Below are 22,183 nucleotides of genomic sequence, written 5' to 3' on the forward strand. Positions count from 1 at the left end.
CGTGTGTGTATAGGGGGTATCAGGTGCAGTAATAGGGACACATGCGGCAGTAGCAGCTCAGCATTGGTACTGCACACATGCGGCAGCAGCGGCTCAGTATTGGGGTATCAAGTGCAGTAATGGGGACACATACGGCAGCAGTGGCCCAGTATTGGGGTATCAGGTGTAGTAATAGGGACACATACGGCAGCAGCAGCTCAGTATTGGGGTATCAGGTGCCGTAATAGGGACACATAAGGCAGCAGCGGCTCAGCATTGGGGTATCAGGTGCAGTAATAGGGACATATACGGCAGCAGTGGCTCAGTATTGGGGTATCAGATGCAGTAATAGGGGCACATATGGCAGCAGCGGCTCAGCATTGGGGTATCAGGTGCAGTAATAGGGACACATACGACAGCAGTGGCTCAGTATTGGGGTATCAGGTGCAGTAATAGGGACACATACGACAGCAGTGGCTCAGTATTGGGGTATCAGGTGCCGTAATAGGGACACATACGGCAGCAGCGGCTCAGCATTGGGGTATCAGGTGCAGTAATAGGGACACATATGGCAGCAGCGGCTCAGTATTGGGGTATCAGGTGCAGTAATAGGGACACATACGGCAGCAGCGGCTCAGCATTGGGGTATCAGGTGCAGTAATAGGGACACATACGGCAGCAGCGGTTCAGCATTGGGGTATTAGGTGCAGTAATAGGGACACATACGGCAGCAGCGGCTCAGCTTTGGGGTATCAGCAGGATGAGGAGTTTGTGCAGGTTGGGGATACATGGTGATGGAGCTGGAATATGAGAAGTGAAACATGTCGTTGTATTCACTGTAGCAGAGTCGTGGCTGGAGGAGTTGTCATGTCGGTCTGGGCCAGATGGAAAAGACGTGAAAAGTGAACGATTCCATCAGAAAGAACGTCAGCAGTAAGACACCAACTATAACTGTGCAGTAATCACTTATATGTTTTGTAGGACTGGTATTTACCACTGACCATATGATGGTAATATCCATGTTGGTCTTTATATAGGGATTATTTTCAGTAACAGCGTAGTCATCTCCTACATCCACCATTAGGGTGCGTCACCAAGTTATAATCAAACTTACCTAGTTAGGGGCCCACTCAGAAGTTTCAGCCCCCCCTGAACCAAAACCCTAGCTACACCTCTGATTCAGACCCTTTGCTCAGTATTGAGTAGAAGCACCCTTTTGAGCTAGTACAGCCATGAGTCTTCTTGGGAATGATGCAACAAGTTTTTCATACCTGAATTTGGGGATCCTCTCCAGTTTTGTCAGGTTGGATGGTGACCACTGGTGGACAGCTATTTTCAGGTCTCTCAGAGATGCTCGATTGGGTTTAGGTCAGGGCTCTGGCTGGGCCAGTTAGGAATGGTCACAGAGTTGTTCTGAAGCCACTCCTTTGTTATTTTAGCTGTGTGCTTAGGGTCATTGTCTTGTTGGAAGGTGAACCTTCAGCCAAGTCTGAGGTCCAGAGCACTCTGGAAAAGGTTTTCATCCAGGATGTCTCTGTACTTGGCCGCATTCATGTTTCCTTCAATTGCAACCAGTCGTCCTGTCCCTACAGCTGAAAAACACCCCTCAGAGCATGATGCTGCCACCACCATATTTCACTGTTGGGATTGTATTGGTGATGAGCTGTGCCTCGTTTTCTCCACAAATACCACGTAGAATTATCACCAAAAAGTTCTTTCTTCGTCTCATCAGACCAGAGAATCTTATTTCTCATAGTCTGGGAGTCCTTTGTGTGTTTCTTAGCAAACTCTATGCAGCTTTCATATGTCCGACACTGAGGAGGGGCTTCCGTCGGGCCACTCTGCCATAAAGGCCCGACTGGTGGAGGGCTGCAGTGATAGTTGACTTTGTGGAACTTTCTCCCATCTCCATTCTGCATCTGTGGAGCTCAGCCATAGTGATCTTGGGGTTCTTCGTTACCTCTCTCACCAAGGCTCTTCTCCCATGATTGCTAAGTTTGGCTGGATGGCCAGGTCTAGGAAGACTTCTGTTGGTCCCAAATGTCTTCCATTTATGGATTATGGAGGTCACTGTGCTCTTAGGAACCTTGAATACTGCAGAAGTTCTTTTGTAACCTTGGCCAGATCTTTGCCTTGCGACAATTCTGTCTCTGAGCTCCTTGGCCAGTTCCTTTTGACCTCATGATTCTCATTTGGTCTGACATGCAAGGTGAGCTCTTGTATAGACATAGACCTGTCTATACCTTTTACAAATCAAGTCCTATCAGTTTAAACACAGCTGGACTCCAATGAAGGAGTAGAACCATCTCAAGGAGGATCTTAAGGAAATGGACAGCATGTGAGTTAAATATGAGTGTCTGAGAAAATAGTTTGAATACTTATGACCATGTGATATTTCAGTTTTTCTTTAATAAATTTACAAAGATTTCTACATTTCTATTTTTTTCAGTCAAGATGGGGTGCAGAGTGTACATTAATGAGAAAAAAAAAATAACTTTTTTGAATTTACAAAATGGCTGCAATGAAACAAAGAGTGAAAAATTTAAAGGGGTCTGAAAACTTTCCATACCCACTGTATATCGATCAAGAGCGGGATAGTCTATAGGTAAAAGGTGACAATTTACATGGCTACGAGTGAAGAAAAATGTGAAAACCAGTATGAGCGTTTTCATAGTCTGATAAAAGCTGGAAATCACATTTAAAAAAATACACACACAAAACAAACAAAACGTTTTTAATAGAATAACAAGGACATACACACTATAATAGCAATTGTAACATTAAGACTTGAGTATCAGTGGTACCTTGTTCGGATAGTGGTATAACCAAAAAAAAATCCCAAAATAATAATTCATGAATTAAAGGGGTTGGTCACATCCCTTCTTAAATACTACATTCTTCAATGTGAAATAAAAGCCTCTTATACTCACTTTCTGTACTGGTGCCATTCCAGTGATGTCAGCGCCGGGTCTGTTGAGGCTCATGTGGTGTAATCAGCAACCACAATTGGACTGCTGTACTCTCACGTCCTTTGAATGAACCTCAGGCGTTTAAAAGAAGCGAGCGTGCAGCAGACCATTAGGGACTGCTGATTATCATGCTATGTGAGTCCTGCAGCCAATGTCACGTGAGCCTCAGGAAAACCGGCACAAGCATTGCTGGAATGATGCCAGTACTGAAGGAGAGTATAAGGTGTTTTTATTTTAAATTGGGAAATGCAGTATCTAAGAAGGGGTTGGCAGAGGATTGAACAAACCCTTTTACATTAAAACATGGCAAATTCTTGACCCTTTCATGAAAGCACTTAGTATTACTGGTGTAGATGAAGACCATACGAGACTACAGGCCTGTCTTGGGTTGGGTTGGTCCCATCTCTTTTGATAGTGGCTGGCAGGACTTGAGCAGGATTTGCCACCCTAGAGGAACTACATTTCCAACAAACAATAGGGAATTAGTTCAATATGCATAGGGTGGGTAAACTTAGGGCCTTCCTGTTTCTGTCCTGGATAGTAAGACAATAGTGAGGAACCCCTTCTTCTCTCCTTTTGATTTTGTCATTCAGATAAATGAGACCCCAAGATTTTGTTTTTTTCTCCCTTAATATAGTTGTTAATAAACTTTATGAAGCTGGCACCTTTTTGTTGCCACCAAAACCATCATGGTCCAAAATATAGCTGACATAGCTTGTGGTAAAAAAAAAAAAAGCAGAAGGATTATGACATACTAGTGATGCCCTCTATAGGCCTCCAATTGCATTTCTAGTTATACCTCACCACATGACCTATATTTTTTATATAATACAAACTATGTACAGATCATGTAACAACTCCCACAAAATCACCCACAAAAGCGAGGAGCCCATTAGGGGGTCCAACTGATCCAAATTATGTAGAGGTGGCAAGTTTTATATAAGGAGACGTATAGCGTGACGTTATGTGGAACCTGAGGGGAGAATTAGAAAAATCTGCAATTTATTTTAACATAATCCTTCCACTTGGTAAAAAGTCCTTCATTTGATGTAAATCTTACTGACTCATGCAAAAAGTCAGGTGATGGTGAGTGCTTGAAATTAGTGGCTACATTTCCACATCACTTCTTTTTAAGCAGGACATTATCCTCGAAGTATCCTTTGTTGGCGATGTTACCAGCCGGGTCGTAGAAGCCGACCGCGATGTACATCCCTTTATTGTCTGTGCTCAGTCCAAAACCAGCCTGGATAGAACCTTTCCAGATCATCTGGGTGAAGTTACCTGGATAATTAAAAAGTGGGTGAAAGGAAGAATGGGTACACAAAATATGAGGTACTTTCTGAAACAGTTCCACTCCTGTCCACAGTCCATGTCTGGTATTTCATCTTATTTCTATTAATAGGGATCTCCAGAAATAGCCCCAAAGCAGATATTAATGGAAATTGAGACCCTGAGCCCAATATGTTAGAACACTGGGGGACACAGACAGAAAAAGACAATATATGGGCCCTTTACAGCCTAATAGCTCAACATAATGCAAAATTCCACCTGCTTTGGAGATGGAAATGGGCCCACTTACAGGATGCACCAATGATATCTTCACCCGCTGGTAAACTTATCCACAGTTTACCTAAATGACACCATACAATGCAAAATACTACTTTGTTTACAGTGCCCCATAAATTTTAGCTCCACAGTACCCAATTCATTCAAGAACACCCTTAAAAAAGACAACCTTGTGCTGTTGCCAGTTTGCTACTCCTTGGACACTGCATAGCATATAAACAACAGAGACTAATTCTGGAAGTCCTCATTGAAGAGATCCCTCCAAAACTATGTAAAAAATGCAAATTATCTTTACCAAGAAGAAGAAAGCTTTCATAACTGGTGGTCTCTCCCACCTGACTATCCTAAAGAGAGCTTGAGGAAGAGGCCATGACCAGTGTGTAATAGTATAAAACTGAACAGTCAGTAACAATCCCGAAAAGAAAGAATTGGAAGCATTTAAAGAGACCAGGGTGGATGAACAGAGAACTTAATCACTTGCTAAAAAGGAAAAAAATAAATGTATATCAAATGGACAGAGGGGGACATATCTAAAGAAGAATATAATTCTGTCTGCAAGGGCAAGCTTTAGAAGAGCTAAAGCCGGTAATGAAGGGAAGCTTGCAAGGGAGACCAAAAGCAATAAAAATGAGAACAACAAGTGCGCTCGGTATCTTTTTAAGTAGTGTTGGGGTTCAGATAGACATAGGATTTAGAAGACTGATATTATCAATAAAAAGTCCATTAAAATTACTAAAACAGTCCGACAAATATGCCAAGTATGACTAGGACACATGGTAACAATTATTATATATAATTAATTATAGTCCCCATGTATCCACTCGGATTAATAACGCCTATCATCAAATACATAACATATCCACAAAAAAACAGTCCGAGTATAAATGGTTCGTTAAAGATAATAATGTGCACAATTAGTGTTACTCCGGCCAGTAGAAGATTGGAGAAGGGCAAATGTCCCACAAGGCTCTGTCCTGGCCCCAATGTTGTTCAACATTTTTATAAATGATCTAGATAAGGGAACTGAAAGTAAGGGCCCTGTTACACGCTTCAATGTCCCAGCGATACCACCATTGATCCGACGTGGATGGGATCGCTGGGACATAGTTATCTGATCGCTGGTGAGCTGTCACATAGACAGACTCACCAGCGATCAGGACCAGCGAGCAAGCTGGTGTCCAGGGTAAACAGCGGGTAACTAAGAGCTGCGTGGCTCTTAGTTACCCGCTGTTTACCCTGAATACCAGCTCCCAGCATCGCTGATCATTGGTCTCTCACTGTCACACGCAGCGATGTGTGCTGCCCAGCGGGAGACTAACTATAGAATTATGGCCCAGACCATTAGGCAACGATTAACGATCAGCCAACTGATTGGTGATCGTTGCTACATGTCACACGCAATGGTGTCGTTTCGACATCGCTGCAATGTCACCAATCTGGTGACATTGCAACGATATCGTTCACAATATCGTTGTGTGTAATGGGGCCTTAAGCTAATCAAATTTTCTGATGATACAAAGCTAGGAGGGATAGCTAACACTACAGAAAATAGAGAAAGGATTCAGTAAAATCTAGGTAAGCTTGAAGAATGGGCAGTGACTAATAGAATTGTATTTAGCAGGGTAAAATGAAAGATTGCACATGTGGGCAAGAAAAATTAAAAGGACACCGACAGAATGGGAGGAATAGAACTAAGCAAAAGCACATGTGAAAAGACTTGGGTAAACTAATAGATTACAGACTGCACATGCATCAGCAGTGTGATGCAGCAGCAAAAAGGGCAAACACAGTCTTGGGATGTATTAAGAGAAGCATAAAGTCTAGATAGCATGAAGTAATTATCCCGCTCTACTCCTCCGTGGTCAGACCTCATCTGGAATACCGTGCTCAGTTCTGGGAACCACATTTTAAAAATGACATTGAAAACTTGGAGCAAGTTCAGAGAAGAGCTACCATGATGGTGAGCAGACGGCAAAGTATGTACTACGAGCAGAACGGTTAAAGAATATGGGAATGTTTAACTTGCAAAAAATTAGACTAAGAGGAGACTTAATAGCCGTCTACAAATATCTGAAGGGATGTCACAATGTATGTCATCCTTATTCTCATTTGTACATGGAAACACAAGAAGCAATGGAATGAAACTGAAAGGAAAAAATACAGATTATATATTAGAAAAAAAACTTTTTGACAGTGAGGGTGATCAGAGTGAAACAGGCTACCACAAGAGGCGGCGAGTTATTCAATGGAAGTCTTCAAACAGAGACTGGACACACATCAGTCTGAGATGGGATTAGTGAATCCTGCATTGAGCAGGGGGCTGGACACTATGACCCTGGAGGTCCCTTCCTACTCTTACATTCTATGATTCTATGTGGATTTTGGAATGTAGGATCCCTCTCACCTGATCCGCTCTGGAATCCAGGGGTGCTGAAATTGTACTTCGTATTCTCATTGTACCAAGACTCTCCCACTTCCTTTCCTGTGATTAGAGAACATCCAGTGAGTAATTTTATACAAGGGTAAACAGTGAGGGCCCCTATGTAAGAACATATGGGGCTCAAGGTTCAGCATGGCAATCACTGATCTCTGAAGCAAATTAGGATACACTGATTCAATGGGAACCATTGGAGCCAAACTTGTTGACCTTTAAAGGTTGGTAATTTCTATTTAAGGTGTTGTCTTGCTCCCTCATACCAACAGAGTGGGCCTTACTCAACCGTATATGCTGAACATGTAAACTATCCTACCAAGATTTCCTTCATTCTCTGATTTTGCCAACCTGAGATCACATCAGGAAACGAGCAAATCAGGATTAACAGAACCTACAGCCTTCTCAGCAAAATTTTCCTCCAATTTAAACTACATCTTGTTCTCCAAGACTTGGACTAATAGGGTTCACTTTACTTAAAATTTAAAGTTTTGGTGCAGTTACCCCATAAATATTAATTTAACCACTTACCAGTAGGCAGGCTAGTGTCGGTACCCCAGCGATACCATAGGTTCTCCCCATGTTCAGTAGAACTGTTCTGTAGAGCACGGACCCCTACTAGGTGATCCGCCCACTTCTGGGCTTCCTGGGTCAGCGATGTGCTGAGCTGCAAGGCTCCTGCTCCGTGCATGCGCCTGTACTTGTTGTGCTCATTTAGTAGATCTTTCCGGAATGTTTTCATGTCTTTCTCTGGAGATAAGAAAATAGTAACAATGGAAGTAATAAGATGTGACTACCACTCTATTTATATTACTCCAAGGTTGTCACAACCCCACCCTATCTTTCCAGTAATCAATGTCTCGGATTAAAGGAATTTTATAAGTTTACTTATAGTTCAAATCATACCAGGAATAGCAATAATGTCATTAGGAGCAGAATCCTTCACAAAACCATCATCATCATCATCATCATCAACATTAATTTTGGATCCCCGTTGTAGAACGTTACGAGCATAGAACCCAGGATTGGTGATGTTGCCACATGGGTGGTACTGAGCTACGACAATGAACATTCCTTTTCCGCTGGATGCGACTCCAACTCCAATCTCCTTGGATGCCTTCCATACCATCTGGGTGAAATGTCCTGCAGAATGAGCAAAAATTTAAAATGACTGCAAAAAGAGGTAGTGACAAAGGAGCGTCACTCTCTGCCCAATAAGCATAACAATGTGTTTCAGCTTTGGCAGTATTTTTTAAATAATAATAACAATGTAAAAAAAAGGACGACTGGAACACAATTGCATGGCTTACCTTGGCCATCAGATGGCAGCCAAACCAGTAAACATTTAAATACATGCAAATAGCCAAGAAGTATTATTTCTCCTTGCGGAGAATGACATGCTAAGCATGTCGAGATGAGGAGACTGAAAGCCGCAATGCTCCTCTGGGAAATATGCTAATTATGCAAATTGTCTCTTCAGAGAGGAAGAGGACTAGAACTCTAGTGCCACCTATTTGAAGTAGCAATCCCAAAAGTCAATGTTGACCCTTTAACGAGCCTTGTTACATGACTTATGTGGCGCCCCTGAGGCTCAGTCGCCACAGAGGTACTGCACCTTCTCCTAAAGCGTAGTGCTCCACCGCCTAGGTAAGTTGGGAACTCCTTTCCACACTCCAACATCTGCATCCCACACACAGGATAGTTCAGTAGGTCCACCTAGCAGCTTCAGGCTGGGGGTAGCAGAGCACCCTTCGTGGAACCCTGCTTCGTAACACGAGATGTGCTGGGAGGTGGGTGGAGTTAGTATAAAAGAGAGGGAAAGTTTAGGATTGTAGGTCAGTCTGACAGGAGGTCAGGCGAGAGGAGTTCAGTTCTGAAGTTAGTTTTGAGTTCAGTTTTGAGTTCAGTTTAGAAAGAGTGCTGCAGCTGCCTCAGTGATCTGAGCCAGCTGGCACGGGAAAGAGAAGAGAAGGAGAAAGACGTAGACCTGCAACCTAAGCTTCCATAAGAGAGAGAAGGAACAGCGCGGAACGAAGGAGTAGGAGAACAGAGAGGAGTTGTGGGTTGGAAGAGGAACCCTGCCTATAGGTTCTCAGCGCAAGGCCGGGGCCCGGTCCCCGAGGTTGTATGGACACTTATGGTTCTGCAGCAGACACCGGTGGAGTAGTTGGCTGTAAATGCACTACTCCCATCAAAGACTTGGGACACAACAGCAACTGGATAGAGAGCCAGGACTTCTGAGAAGGGAGTCTCCGATAGAGGCTACAGCTGTCTGTCATACAAGTAGAGTTGTTAGGAACATCTGACAGGAGGAACTTCAGAGTACCATGGTACTGGAGCTCTTCACACTAAAGGCGCAATAGAGGAGTCGTTCAAGAAAGGTACATGTTGGCGGAGTGTTGGAGAGGAGAAGCCTGACTTGCCCGGGAGGTTGATTGAGTCTCTGCCCCGGAGGACACGGCATGGAAGCGGGCACCAGTGGTTACCAAGAACTGTGAGTAAAGCTTTGAAACTGCAAGCCCTGGTGTCCTCCATTCATTCACCGCTAACATCTTCAGCACCGCTACATCTGGGTACCAGCATCTATACCATTCTGCGCCTCTCCTCATCCATTGCACCCACACTGCCCTGGGACTACAGCTCCACCTGTGGGGAGCTACACCATCTTTGCTGCACCACACCATCAGTCCCAGTGGATCTGCATGCAGCGTTGGCTCAACATCTTACTTGCCAAACACCACGGGTGGCGTCACAAACTATTCAACTAAGCTATAACACTATTGACATCACCGCCATTGATATTGGGTGCCCAGGGCCACGGACCGGGTCACTGCTGCTGTGACACATCCCCCTGACACCGGCCCGGTACCGAGTACCCCGCTGCCCTGGGTGTGAGGGGCGACCCACTTAGGATAAAAGCCAAGCCAGAATCTCAATTTGGAGACACTGCTGTTATGAATGAGTCACCGTAGGAGTCAAAAGCAGAAATACAAGCTAAGTCCAGGAAACCAGAGAGGTTGGCAACTATCAGATTGCAGACCCCTGAACCTATCAACACAACTAGCAGTAGCCGTGGGGGGTTCCTACGAAGCCCTAGACCCCTCGATCACAGCCGGAGAATTACATAGGCCTAAAGAAAGAAAGGGGAAATCTAAACTGCCCCAGAGCAGACCCCAAAGCAATAGGCAGCCCCCAACATATAATGACGGTGAAGCAAGATGAAAATACTAACACAGACAGAAAGATAGACTGAGCAAAGACGGGGCCCGCAACTAGATAGGAAAGGACAGGAAGGCTGCTGTCTGCAATCTGCCAAAACCCTATCAAAGACAAAGCCAACAAGCTGATATGAAAAAGGCCCTGAAGCAGCTAGGCTTCAAAAACTAAATCAGCACTCAGGTATTTTCAGAAGACAGAGCAAAATGAATTCAGCACACCCCAGCAGGGAATGGCAGAAATCCAGAAAAACAAAGCAAAACAAAGTCAAAGCACAAAAGCAAAAGGCCGAGCAGCAAACTTAGCTTTAGAGGAGCAGGAATTCAGACTGGTCTCCAAGGATCCCACAGAGAAATCACCCGCAGGGCAGAAGGGCGTCGGCAGCCTTATATCCAGTCCGTAACTCCACTCAGCCAGTCATCATCAGCAGCCTCAGGTGTTTGATAATCAGGCTCACTACCTTTCTTTACCAGAAGAGGGAGTTCCTCGGGCCTCAGTAATGAAGGGAAAAATGAACTCACAACACACTGCGTTTCGGGGTACTGCCCCTCGTCAGTGCAAAGTGTGAGATCTGGTTTGGCTGTGAGACTTTTGACTTTTAGGATTGCTACTTCCAATAGGTGGCACTAGAGTTCTAGTCCTCTTCCTCTCTGAAGAGACAATTTGCATAATTAGCATATTTCCCAGAGGAGCATTGCGACTTTAAGTCTCCTCATCTCGACATGCTTAGCATGTCATTCTCCGAAAGGAGAAATGATACTTCTTGGATATCGGTCAGACGCCTCTCTCACAGCCAAACCAGATCTCACACTTTGCACTGACTAGGGGCAGTACCCCGAAACACAGTGTCTGCAAATTGAGATTCTGGCTTGGCTTTTATCCTAAGTCATGTAACAAGGCTCGTTAAAGGGTCGACAATGACTTTTAGGATTGCTACTTCCAATAGGTGGCACTAGAGTTCTAGTCCTCTTCCTCTCTGAAGAGACAATTTGCATAATACATGCAAAAGTACAGTTGAGTCCAGAAATATTTGGACAATGACCAATAATACAAGTTTTGGAATTTTAGCCGCTTAACAAAACATATTCAAGATACAGTTATATAATCAACACAGGCTTAAAGTGCAGACTCTTAGGTTTAATTTGAGGGTATTTAAATCCTAATTGGAGTAAGAATTTAGGAATTACAGCTTTAATATACAGCTGGTTCTTTTTAAAAAGGGACCAAAAGTAATTGGACAGTTATCTCAAAAGCATTAGATTGGGCTGCTTGGGCTATTCCCCTGTTAATCCTTCATCAATTAAGCAGGTAAAAGTGAAACAGGCTGCCACAAGAGGTGGTGAGTTCTTCAACGGAAGTCTTTAAACGGAGGCTGGACACCTGAGATCTCGTTGTCGAGACCTCAATCTGAGAATGCGCCGCCCCTGGCGGCCATTTTCCTGGAGGCAACCGCATCGCAGCAATGGATATGTGGGGGGGGGCTCCGGGCTTTTACAAAATGCCGGTGGAAAAGCACCCCCCCCCCCGCACCACAGAGCATCGCAGCCATTTTCACCCGCAGCGGCGCACATCGCAACACCCCCCTCATCCCAGCCTGCTGCGACATGCAGCAACGCACCACTCTTGCCCCTCCTCCAGCAGCTACCCTGGGACTCTGCTCCACTGCAGCCACCACCCCCCCGGTAAGCAATAAGGATTATAAGAGACACCACCATTTTATTAAAAAAAGTTTTTTTCCTCTATTTTTCTCCTCAAAATTTGGGGTGCATTTTATAATCGGATGCGCCTTATAATCCGCAAAATACGGTAATCCAGCGATACCGGATAGTCTGAATAATAGCCAGACAAAGCCATGGTTTAACAAGCAGCTTTTCTGCTTTGCAGATATAGTGGCTATCCATTCCAGAACCTTATTACCTTTCAACACACTATACACCAGGCATAATCTACAGACTATCCCTCACCACAGTTACTTGCAGCTCTGACACTATATAAATTCCCTTTATTAAACCTCTAAAGTCTCTTACCCCACACATTTTGAAAGATTGTGTAGAGCAGGTGTTTCAACCAAGGGCCTTATATCGATATTTACCAGATATTAATTAGTCCTTACCCAGATGAGCACCCTAAATATTCTTATATGAGTAAATGGAAAGGTTTTTGGGGAGAACCTATTTCACCCTGTTATTTAGCAGGAGATCTGGAAAAATGCTGTTAAAACTTCTACATGTTACACTTACAGGTAAAACCAGTATAAACTACTCATGTTCTGGTGTCATACTCCTTCCTTCCTGCATAAACTCAACCCTGCCATCCCTAGTTATTGTTGGAGATGTGGGAACGCAGAAGGTGACTTCCCCATTTGTGTTGGTCATGCCCAAATATTCTAGTCTTCTCGGAATACGTCAAATACCTGATTTGTAAAGTCACTGGCGATCATATCCCCTTGGGTCCAAAATTTTATTTACTCAATATAAAATCATTTCAACTAGGTCATAAAGTCAAACAGCTTTTATTACATATAACGGCTGCCAGATGTTTGATAGCCTGTAAGTGGAAGGCGATTCATAGCCCATCAAACACTAAAATCCAGTCGCGAATACAAGATACTCAAAGTATGAAATATCTCACATTGAATAATACTATTGATCATTTCAATGCAGTTTGGACTCTTTGGGACACGTATTGGGTTCAGAGAGACTACTAATAAAGGCAGCGATAATTAGTTGCTATGGGTCATATATTAAGTATAATTTTTAATTCCTCCCTTCCCCCTTCTGTCTGTTTAAGCTACATATTCAGATGTAAACATATTACATTGTGCCTACTCAATGTTGTTGATTAATCCGTTTTTTGTTAGACACAGCATCCATTTTTGCCATCTTAAGAAATGTCTTCTTGTATTGTATTTTGACTTTCCTTTCTTTTCTGTAATACTACCTTGAAGTTAATAAAATATTAGTTATAAAAAAGGAGCTCTCAGTGGAAGAGAAACAAATAGTCACTAGGCTGAAAAAAAAAGAGAAAATCCATCAGAGTGATAGCATAAATATTAGGAGTGGCCAAATCAAGTTTGGTACATCTTGCAAAAAAAACAGCGCACTGGTGAGCTTTGAAACTCAAAAAGGCCTGGACATCCACGAAAGGCAACAGTGGTAGTTGATCACAGAATCCTTTCCAAGGTGAAGAAAAACCCCTTTACAACATCCACTCAAGTGAAGAACACTCTCCAGGATTCGGTGTTTCAGTATCTAAGTCTAGCATAAAGAGAAGAGTTCATGAGATCAAATATAGAGGGTTCGCCACAAGGTGCAAACCATTAATCAGCCTTAAAACTTGTAAGGCCAGATTAGGCTTTGCCAACAAACATCCTGAAAAATGGAGACTATGAGTCTTGGAAAATGGTGCCGTTTTTTAAAAACAAGTTTTGGATTTTTTTTTACCACAAATAAAGAAGAACCTACACGTTTGGCATCTACGAACTCGTAATGACTTGAAGAATCATAGTGGCAGGTCAGTCTAAGCATTTAGTGAACATGGTAAAAAAAAAACAAAAAAAAAACACACAATTGTGGAATTGCATTTTTTTTTTTTTTTGCAATTTCACAACACTTGGAATTTTTTTTGCCTGTTTTCCAGTACACTATATGGTAAAATCAATGGTGTTCAAAAGTACAACTTGTCCTGCAAAATAAGAAGCTCTCACATGGCCATATTGATGGAAAAATAAAAAAGTCATTGCTCTGGGAATAAAGGGCGCAAAAAACAAAAACGGAAAATCCCAAGGTGTTGAAGGGGTTGACCTGTATCACAATAATCGGAAAAGTAAAGCATGGAGAAGGCTTGGAACGGCTCATGATCCAAAGTACAGCACATCTGCTGTAACACATGGTGGAGGCAGTGTGATGGCGCGGACATGCATGGCTTCCAATGGCGCAGGGTTACTAGAGTTTATTGATGATGTAACTGAAGACAGAAGAAGCCGGATGAATCCTGTGTGTACAGGGCGATAATCTGCTCAGATTCAACTGAACGCAACAAGGTTGATTGGACGGCTCTTCACCGGACAGATGGACAATGCCCCAAAGCATACTGCAAAAGCAACACAGGAGAAGCCAAGAAGTGGAATATTCTGCAATGGTCGAGTCATCACCGTATCTCAACCCCATCGGGCAGCATTTCACATGCTGAAGACAAAACTTAAGGCAGAAAGACCCACAAACGAGTCACTGAAGTCAGCTGCAGTAAAGGCGGCAAAGTATCGCTAAGGAGGAAACCCAGCGTTTGGTAACGTCCATAGCTTCCAGACTTCAGGCCGTCATTACCTGCAGAAGATTCTCTTCAAAGTATTACAAATGTACATTTTATTTATGGTAAAGTTACGGTAATTTGTCCAATTACTTTTGAGCTACTGAAATGAGAAAGCTTTGTAGGGAAAGAGTTGCAATTACTAAATTTTTCACAGGATTTTTTTGTTAATTCACTGTAATTAAACCTGAAACTCTACACTTCAGTTGCATCTCAGTTGTTTCATTTTAAATAAAAAAAGAAATAGTGGCCTGAAATCACGGAGATTTGGTCACTGTCCAAATATTTCTGGACCTAACTGTACATATATTATACCTGTGTCTGGCTGGTGTCCTGGCTTGGAGAAATTGTAGTTCTTCTCTTCTTTGTACCAGCTGTCAGCTACTTCTTGACCTGTTAAAAAAACTCAAATCAATGTGAAAACTACAATTCCACATATTACCACTAGATGGTAGTACAGAAGCAATATCAATACAATTGCTTATTAAATGCTAAACAAAATCAAAACTAAAAAGGAGTTGTCTGTGATATAAAATAATGTAAATCACTGCAGCAATTACTGATCTCTGCAAGATTTCTAGCATGTAAGACACAAGACTGCTGAGGCATGTGACTGACTGCCAGGGCCAGATTGACCATCTGGCATCAGGGACGGAGGATGGGTAGCCACTTGCCCACAATACCACAGGTTGGATGAGGGTGCACACATTTTTCTACACACTGATCATTTTTTTTGCCAAGCTGGGTTCAGCCATTCAAAAAGGGGGCGTGCCATGCAGGAGAAGAACACTGGCCAATGAGCATCAGATTGATAGAAGAGCTGATTGTCCAGTGCTCCTGTCCTCCTGCACTCCGCACCTCTGAGGGAAAGAGCCAGCAACCAAGCTGCAAGGTCAGCCATATCTATGTACCTGTGTGTGCTCCCAGGGACAGACAGAAAAGCAGTTCAATTCCCCACTGTCACATCATCTCCTCTGGTCCACAGCCCTGGCAGAGAAGGAGAGAGCGGAGGAGGTGCTGGGAAAGTGCTGATGTGAGCAGGAGGAGCTGCACATGTATATCAGCGTCTCCGGCAGCACAGAGGAGTGTGTCTGTTACTTGTGTGTGAAGTATCTGTAGTGTGTGTGTTACTTGTGTGTGAAGTATCTGTAGTGTGTGTGTTTCTTGTGTGTGAAGTATCTGTAGTGTCTGTGTTTCTTGTGTGTGAAGTATCTGTAGTGTCTGTGTTTCTTGTGTGTGAAGTATCTGTAGTGTCTGTGTTTCTTGTGTGTGAAGTATCTGTAGTGTCTGTGTTTCTTGTGTGTGAAGTATCTGTAGTGTCTGTGTGTTTCTTGTGTGTGAAGTTGTTAGGCATCGGGTTCCTGCCACTGCACAGCAGGAATCCAGAGCCTTGCACCCAGCGGTCTCCCATGCTCAGCAGCGAGATTCTCCAGGGACTAAGTCCTCATGTCGGGCCACTGAGCATGCCCGTGGAGTGATCTCCCATTGGAGATCGAGAGTCACTTGCTCAGGTCCTGTTCGCGTTCGGATTGGCCCATCCGAGAAGCCAGGAAGGTCCCGGACGCCCGTGGCTATAAAAGGTTCTCATGGCCGCTCGCCCATGCGCTAGTATAGACTGTATTTACAGACTATATGGAGTGAGTGATGTATGCACGTATGAATGTCTCTGGTGAATGACTCAAAGAAACCCCTACCCTTGGTACGCATGTGTTGTGCAGCCTAGCCTGCTAGGTCTGAGGTTGAGTCAGGCATCTGGCCTCACCAGGGACTCGGCATGCCTCAGTGCACGTGCTCCATAGCCAGCGTCTATAGCGGCGCTCGCGGCAGCGACGCCGTGCGTTCAGTGTGCCTAGTGTCATGATCTCAGTGCGGGTTTGACTCGCACACGTGGGGTTAATGTCTGGAACCAGTGCTGATGACTGGCATTTCTGGGGTTAAAGGTTGTGATCCCAGTGCAGGCTTACCTGCACACCTGGGGCTATGATTGTGGCCTCTCCCTGGTTCTGGGAGAGGCTTCTTATAGCCTCAGGACGCTCCCATCCCCGTCAGTTATACTTTCGCCCTTGGCATAGTGTGGTGACCCCTGAGTGTGTTTGTGCGGTGTTCTGGTTGCTTGATTCTCTGTGTACGACTCGGTCTGTTCTCTGGATATTGCTTTGGATTCTGCTTGGTACCTTCTATGTCTGTTTGGTTTTGACTTCTGCTTGGCCCTGACTATCCGTTCTGTCTCATCCCTGGTACTTTACTGATATCTCTGTGTATGACCTCCGTTTTGCCTGACTGAGTATTTCTGTATAGTGTCCTGCCATCTCTGACAGCAGGATGCTAAGCCCCGCCCCCTTGCAGTCACATGACTGTAGGTCCTGTGACTGCTTGCTAAACTTCAGCGTCCACAGGTCCTGTGTATCTGTACTTTCCGGCTGTACCTGACCCCGGGCCCCCTACAGTGCGGGTGAGTCCCTGCTCAGCGGAGGCTGCACGCCGGCGCTGACAGGATCCTGACACCTAGAAGGACTCTAACCCTGTGTCCTTGGGGTAGAGTTCTGTGGCCGTACACTGTGCGCTCTTTTGGCCGAGCTCTGTGAGTTAACAGGTTCCGGCATCTACTTTCAGTGGTGGTGCGGCTCTGTGCAGTAACAGAGTTCGCCCTGTTCACATTGGGTGACGTAACCCACGTGTGACTGGTTTCACACCGCTTAATTCTTCCGCCATTACTCAGCAGCAGTGAACCACCTCTGCACGGTGGACCCCGGGCTGCAAACGCACCTACTATTTTATAATTTGGTGCGTTCCGCCAGCCCTAACATTATACTAGCGCCAGGGTCTGGCTAGTAATGGCGGATGAACAGCAACTGCTGCAGTACATCCGGCAGCTGCAGGGCAGGTTGGCAGCTCTCGAGCGTTCAGCCTCAGCTGCGGATGTTACTGCGGTCGCTGTTCAGGCAGCCACAGAGGCTGTCTCCCGTGTGACCACAGCCATCTCTGCCCCGACTTTGTCCCACCTCCCGCTGCCCGAGAAGTTCTCGGGTGATAGTGCTTATTGTAGGTGTTTCGTAAGCCAGTGCTCTATACAGCTGGAGTTGCTGGCCGCACGATTCCCCTCTGAGCGGGCTAAAGTGGGATTTATTATTTCCCTCTTGTCGGGCAGGGCTTTGGAGTGGGCCACACCGCTGTGGGAGCGTGGTGATCATGTGGTGCAGAGTGTCTCGCGGTTCTTGGACACTCTGAAGCAGGTCTTCCTGGGGTCACGAGTCACCCATGACACCGCGCTCCGGCTGCTGGCACTATCACAGGGCTCGTCCATGGTCAGCCACTTTGCCATCCAGTTCCGGAAGCTGGCCTCAGAGTTAGAGTGGCCAGATAAGGTCCTCATTCCAGCTTTCTGGAGAGGTTTGGCTGGCCATGTGAAGGACGCTCTGGCCACCAGGGAGATTCCCGCTACACTGGAGGAGCTTATCACTGTCTCCACCCGTATTGATCTTCACTTCGCCGAGCGAAGGTTGGAGCGGGCCAGTGTAGGCAGAGGTTTAGGTTGGCACCTAGCTTTGCTAGACCTCTGGAATCTTCCGATCGGGCGTCCGAGCGTCAGGGGGCTTCCCGTGAGGGATCCAGGCCCCGGCCCGCTCGAGCTCCTGTGAGCTGTCATGTTTGCCGGCAGTCCGGTCACCTTGCCAAACGGTGCCCACAGCAGCTGGGAGAACGCTTGCGCCTAGTGGCCGTAGGAGGCGGCGCACTAGAATCAGCGTCGTTTTCCTCCAAGCTGTCCTTTAAGGGGACACTTGAGGTTGATTCTTCCACTCTGGCGGTGGAGGTTTGCGTGGATTCCGGGGCAGAGGGCAATTTTATGTCGTCAGCCTTCGCTCAACGGCACACTATGCCTCTGATTATGATGTCTACACCAGTCACCGTCAGAGTGGTGAACGGCGCCACTCTACCCTCACAGATAACCCACCAGACCGCCCCCTTGTTACTCTCAGCGGCTCCATCTCATCAGGAGACGATTTCCCTCCTCGTCATGCCCGAGGGTATTGACCAAGTACTTCTAGGGGTCCCATGGTTGCGGTACCACTCCCCCTATATAGAGTGGTCCTCAGGGAGGATTATTGGGTGGAGTAAATCGTGAGGGTAGATGTCTGAGGGAGTGCGTTCAGGTTGCCTCCACCGAGGTTCCCGCAGATCTCTCCTCGCTCCCCAAACACTATCGACAGTATGCGGACGTGTTCTCCAAAAAGGCGGCGGAGACCCTTCCACCGCATTGCCCCTATGACTGTCCTATTGACCTCTTGCCTGGTGCTGAGCCTCCCCGGGGTCGAGTCTATCCCCTATCTCCCAGAGACAGAGGCCATGTCTCAATAATTCAGGGAGAATCTGGCAAAAGGATTCATTAGGAAGTCAGTGTCACCAGCGGGGGCGGGATTCTTCTTCGTCCAGAAGAAGAGTGGGGAACTATGTCCTTGCATTGATTACAGGGGTCTTAACGCCATCTCCGTTAAGAATAAGTATCCTCTGCCCCTGATATCAGAGCTGTTTGATAGGCTACGGGAAGCGAGAGTGTTTAACAAACTTGATCTGCAGGGGGCTTACAACCTGATTCGCATCCGTGATGGGGACGAATGGAAGACGGCATTTAACACCAGGGATGGGCACTATGAATACCTGGTGATGCCCTTCGGCCTCTGTAATGCCCCGGCCGTCTTCCAAGACTTTGTGAACGATATCTTCCAGGATATGCTTACCACCTCGGTTGTAGTCTATCTGGATGATATTCTCATCTACTCACCAGATATTGACTCCCACCGGAGAGATGTTTGCAAAGTTTTCGATCGCCTGCGGGCAAACTCCCTCTATGCCAAGTTGGAGAAGTGTGTGTTTGAGCAGGAGTCCTTGCCTTTCCTGGGCTATATCTCCGCCCGGGGGTTGGCCATGGATCCTGCCAAGCTACAGGCGGTGATGGATTGGCAGGAACCTCATTCTCTCAAAGCGGTGCAGCGCTTTATGGGGTTCATAAATTACTATCGACAATTCATCCCCCACTTCTCGACTTTGGTAGCACCCTTGGTAGCCCTCACCAAGAAGGGTGCAAACCCCAAGTTGTGGTCGGAACCGGTCTCCAAGGCCTTCTCCTCCATTAAGTCCCATTTCGCTAGCGCTCCCATTCTACATCGCCCCGATGTAGATAAGCCCTTCATTCTGGAAGTGGATTCTTCTTCCGTCGGTGCTGGAGCGGTCCTGTTTCAGAAGGACACGCAAGGTCGGAAGCACCCATGCTTCTTTTTCTCCAAGACCTTCACACCGGCGGAGAGGAATTATGCCATCGGGGACAGGGAGTTGCTAGCGATGAAGTTGGCCTTCTCGGAGTGGAGACACCTCCTGGAGGGGGCTCGCCATCCTTTCCAGTTGTTCACCGACCACAAAAACTTGGTGTATTTACAAACAGCCCAGCGGCTAAATTCTCGCCAGCCCAGATGGTCTTTGTTCTTTTCCCGGTTCCACTTCACCATCCATTTTCTCTCTGGGGAGAAGAACGTCCAGGCCGATGCTCTCTCCCGCTCCGTGGTGTCATCGGAGGAGGAGGAGCCTCGGCTCATCGTCCCATCCGAGAGCCTGAGGACTGTGGCTCCGGTTGCCCTTGAGTCAGTACCTCCGGGCAAGACATTTGTCCCTGCCAGTCTGCGACCGGAGGTCTTCTCTTGGGCTCATTCGTCCAGGGTGGGTGGACATTTCGGGATAAAAGGGACCTCTGAGCTTCTGGCGAGGACGTACTGGTGGCCGCATATGGCCCGAGACGTCAGGGACTATATTCAGGCGTGCGTCTCTTGCGCCCAGAATAGGTCCTCTCGGCAGCGGCCAGCTGGGCTTCTTTTTCCTCTGGCAGTAGCGGACAGGCCCTGGGAGATGGTCGGTATGGATTTTGTGGTGGGGCTACCCAAGTCCAGTGGCAGCACGGTCATTTGGGTTGTCACCGACCATTTCTCTAAGATGGTGCACCTGGTACCTCTCTCCCGGTTACCTTCTGCGCGGGCCTGGCAGTGTTGTTCATTAAGCACGTTTTCCGTCTGCACGGCATGCCGGACAAGATTGTCAGTGACCGGGGTCCTCAGTTTGCGTCCCGGTTTTGGAGAGAGCTTTGTTCCCTGCTCAGCATTGAGCTGAATCTCTCCTCGGCATATCATCCCGAGACGAACGGGTTGGTAGAGAAAGCCAACCAGACCCTGATCACATATCTTCGACATTTTGTCTCGGCCAGGCAGGACGACTGGTCATCCTTGCTGCCGTGGGCAGAGTTCGCTTTGAACAATGCTGTGGCCGACTCCACCGGTCAGACCCCATTCCTCCTAAATTACGGCCAGCATCCGCGTGTCCCTGTGCCCATGCCCGTATCATCCACTGACTCCAGGGTGGCAGACTGGGCAGTGGAGGCACGCGACATTTGGGATCGCACCCAGGATGCTATCCGGGCTTCCAAGGAGAGAATGAGGACCTCCGCTGATGCACACCGGCAACCTGCTCCAACTTTTGCCCCTTGCGACTTGGTGTGGCTCTCTGCCCGAAACATCAGGCTGCGGGTAGAGTCTGCTAAGTTCGCACCGTGCTACATTGGCCCCTTTAAAGTCCTCGAGCAGATCAGCTCTGTGGTCTACCGTCTGGCCCTTCCAGCACACTTGGCTATCTCTGATACATTCCACGTGTCCCTCCTTAAGCCTGTTCACTTGTCCCGATTCTCCGAGTCATCTGCCGTGACATTAGACTTGTCTTCGGACGAGTTTGAGGTCAATGCCATCATGGGATGCAAGGTGATGCGGGGCAAAAGTTTTATTTGGTGGATTGGAAGGGTCATGGTCCAGAGGCTCGGACCTGGGAGCCAGTGGAGAACATTCACGCTCCGCTCCTCATTGCGGCATTTGAGCGTAGCAAGGCTCAGAGGGGAGGGGGCCCTAGGAGGGGGGGGTAATATTAGGCATCGGGTTCCTGCCACTGCACAGCAGGAATCCAGAGCCTTGCACCCAGCGGTCTCCCATTCTTCTTCGGCCGCAGTGGAGCCTGCTCAGCAGATTTGTCGGTCCCGGCGCTCTGCCCAGGCCAACTCCATGGGTTTGCTTGCTGCTGCCACCTCTGGCACAGCTATGACAATGCATGCTGCTCAGCAGCGAGATTCTCCAGGGACTAAGTCCTCATGTCGGGCCACTGAGCATGCCCGTAGAGTGATCTCCCATTGGAGATCGAGGGTCACGTCCTCAGGTCCTGCTCGTGTTCGGATTGGCCCATCCGAGAAGCCAGGAAGGTCCCGGATGCCCGTGGCTATAAAAGGTTCGCATGGCCGCTCGCCCATGCGCTAGTATAGACTGTATTTAAAGACTATGTGGAGTGAGTGATGTATGCACGTATGAATGTTTCTGGTGAAAGACTCATTAAGAAACCCCTACCCTTGGTACGCATGTGTTGTGCAGCCTAGCCTGCTAGCGCCCAGGCTTAGGCGTAGGTAGGTCTGAGGTTGAGTCAGGCATCTGGCCTCACCAGGGACTCGGCACGCCTCAGTGCACGTGCTCCATAGCCAGCGCGTTCAGTGGGCCTAGAAGGATTCTAACCCCGTGTCCTTGGGGTGGAGTTCTGTGGCCGTACACTGTGCGTTCTTTTGGCCGAGCTCTGTGAGTTAGCAGGCTCCGGCATCTACTTTCAGCGGTGGTGCGGCTCTGTGCAGTAACAGAGTTCGCCC

At 46.9% G+C, this 22,183-nt stretch overlaps 1 protein-coding gene across 5 annotated transcripts in view; it reads right to left on the bottom strand.

Moving 5' to 3' along the window:
* Positions 1–2,696: 2,696 nt before the first annotated feature.
* Positions 2,697–22,183, bottom strand: part of LOC141067728 (uncharacterized) — a 187,226-nt gene continuing 167,739 nt past the window's right edge. For all 5 annotated transcript variants that reach the window (XM_073558188.1, XM_073558161.1, XM_073558198.1 and 2 more), the window contains 5 exons: positions 14,785–14,862; positions 7,852–8,088; positions 7,477–7,695; positions 6,919–6,996; positions 2,697–4,229 (listed from right to left, as the gene is read on the bottom strand). In XM_073558188.1, the coding sequence (XP_073414289.1) occupies positions 4,069–4,229; positions 6,919–6,996; positions 7,477–7,695; positions 7,852–8,088; positions 14,785–14,862 (773 nt within the window). In that variant the 3' untranslated portion in view covers positions 2,697–4,068. The remainder of the gene's footprint in view (positions 4,230–6,918; positions 6,997–7,476; positions 7,696–7,851; positions 8,089–14,784; positions 14,863–22,183) is intronic.

Source organism: Dendrobates tinctorius, unplaced genomic scaffold, assembly GCF_039654945.1.
Source record: "Dendrobates tinctorius isolate UK_male_01 unplaced genomic scaffold, ASM3965494v1 ptg000013l, whole genome shotgun sequence".
NCBI lineage: Eukaryota > Metazoa > Chordata > Amphibia > Anura > Dendrobatidae > Dendrobates > Dendrobates tinctorius.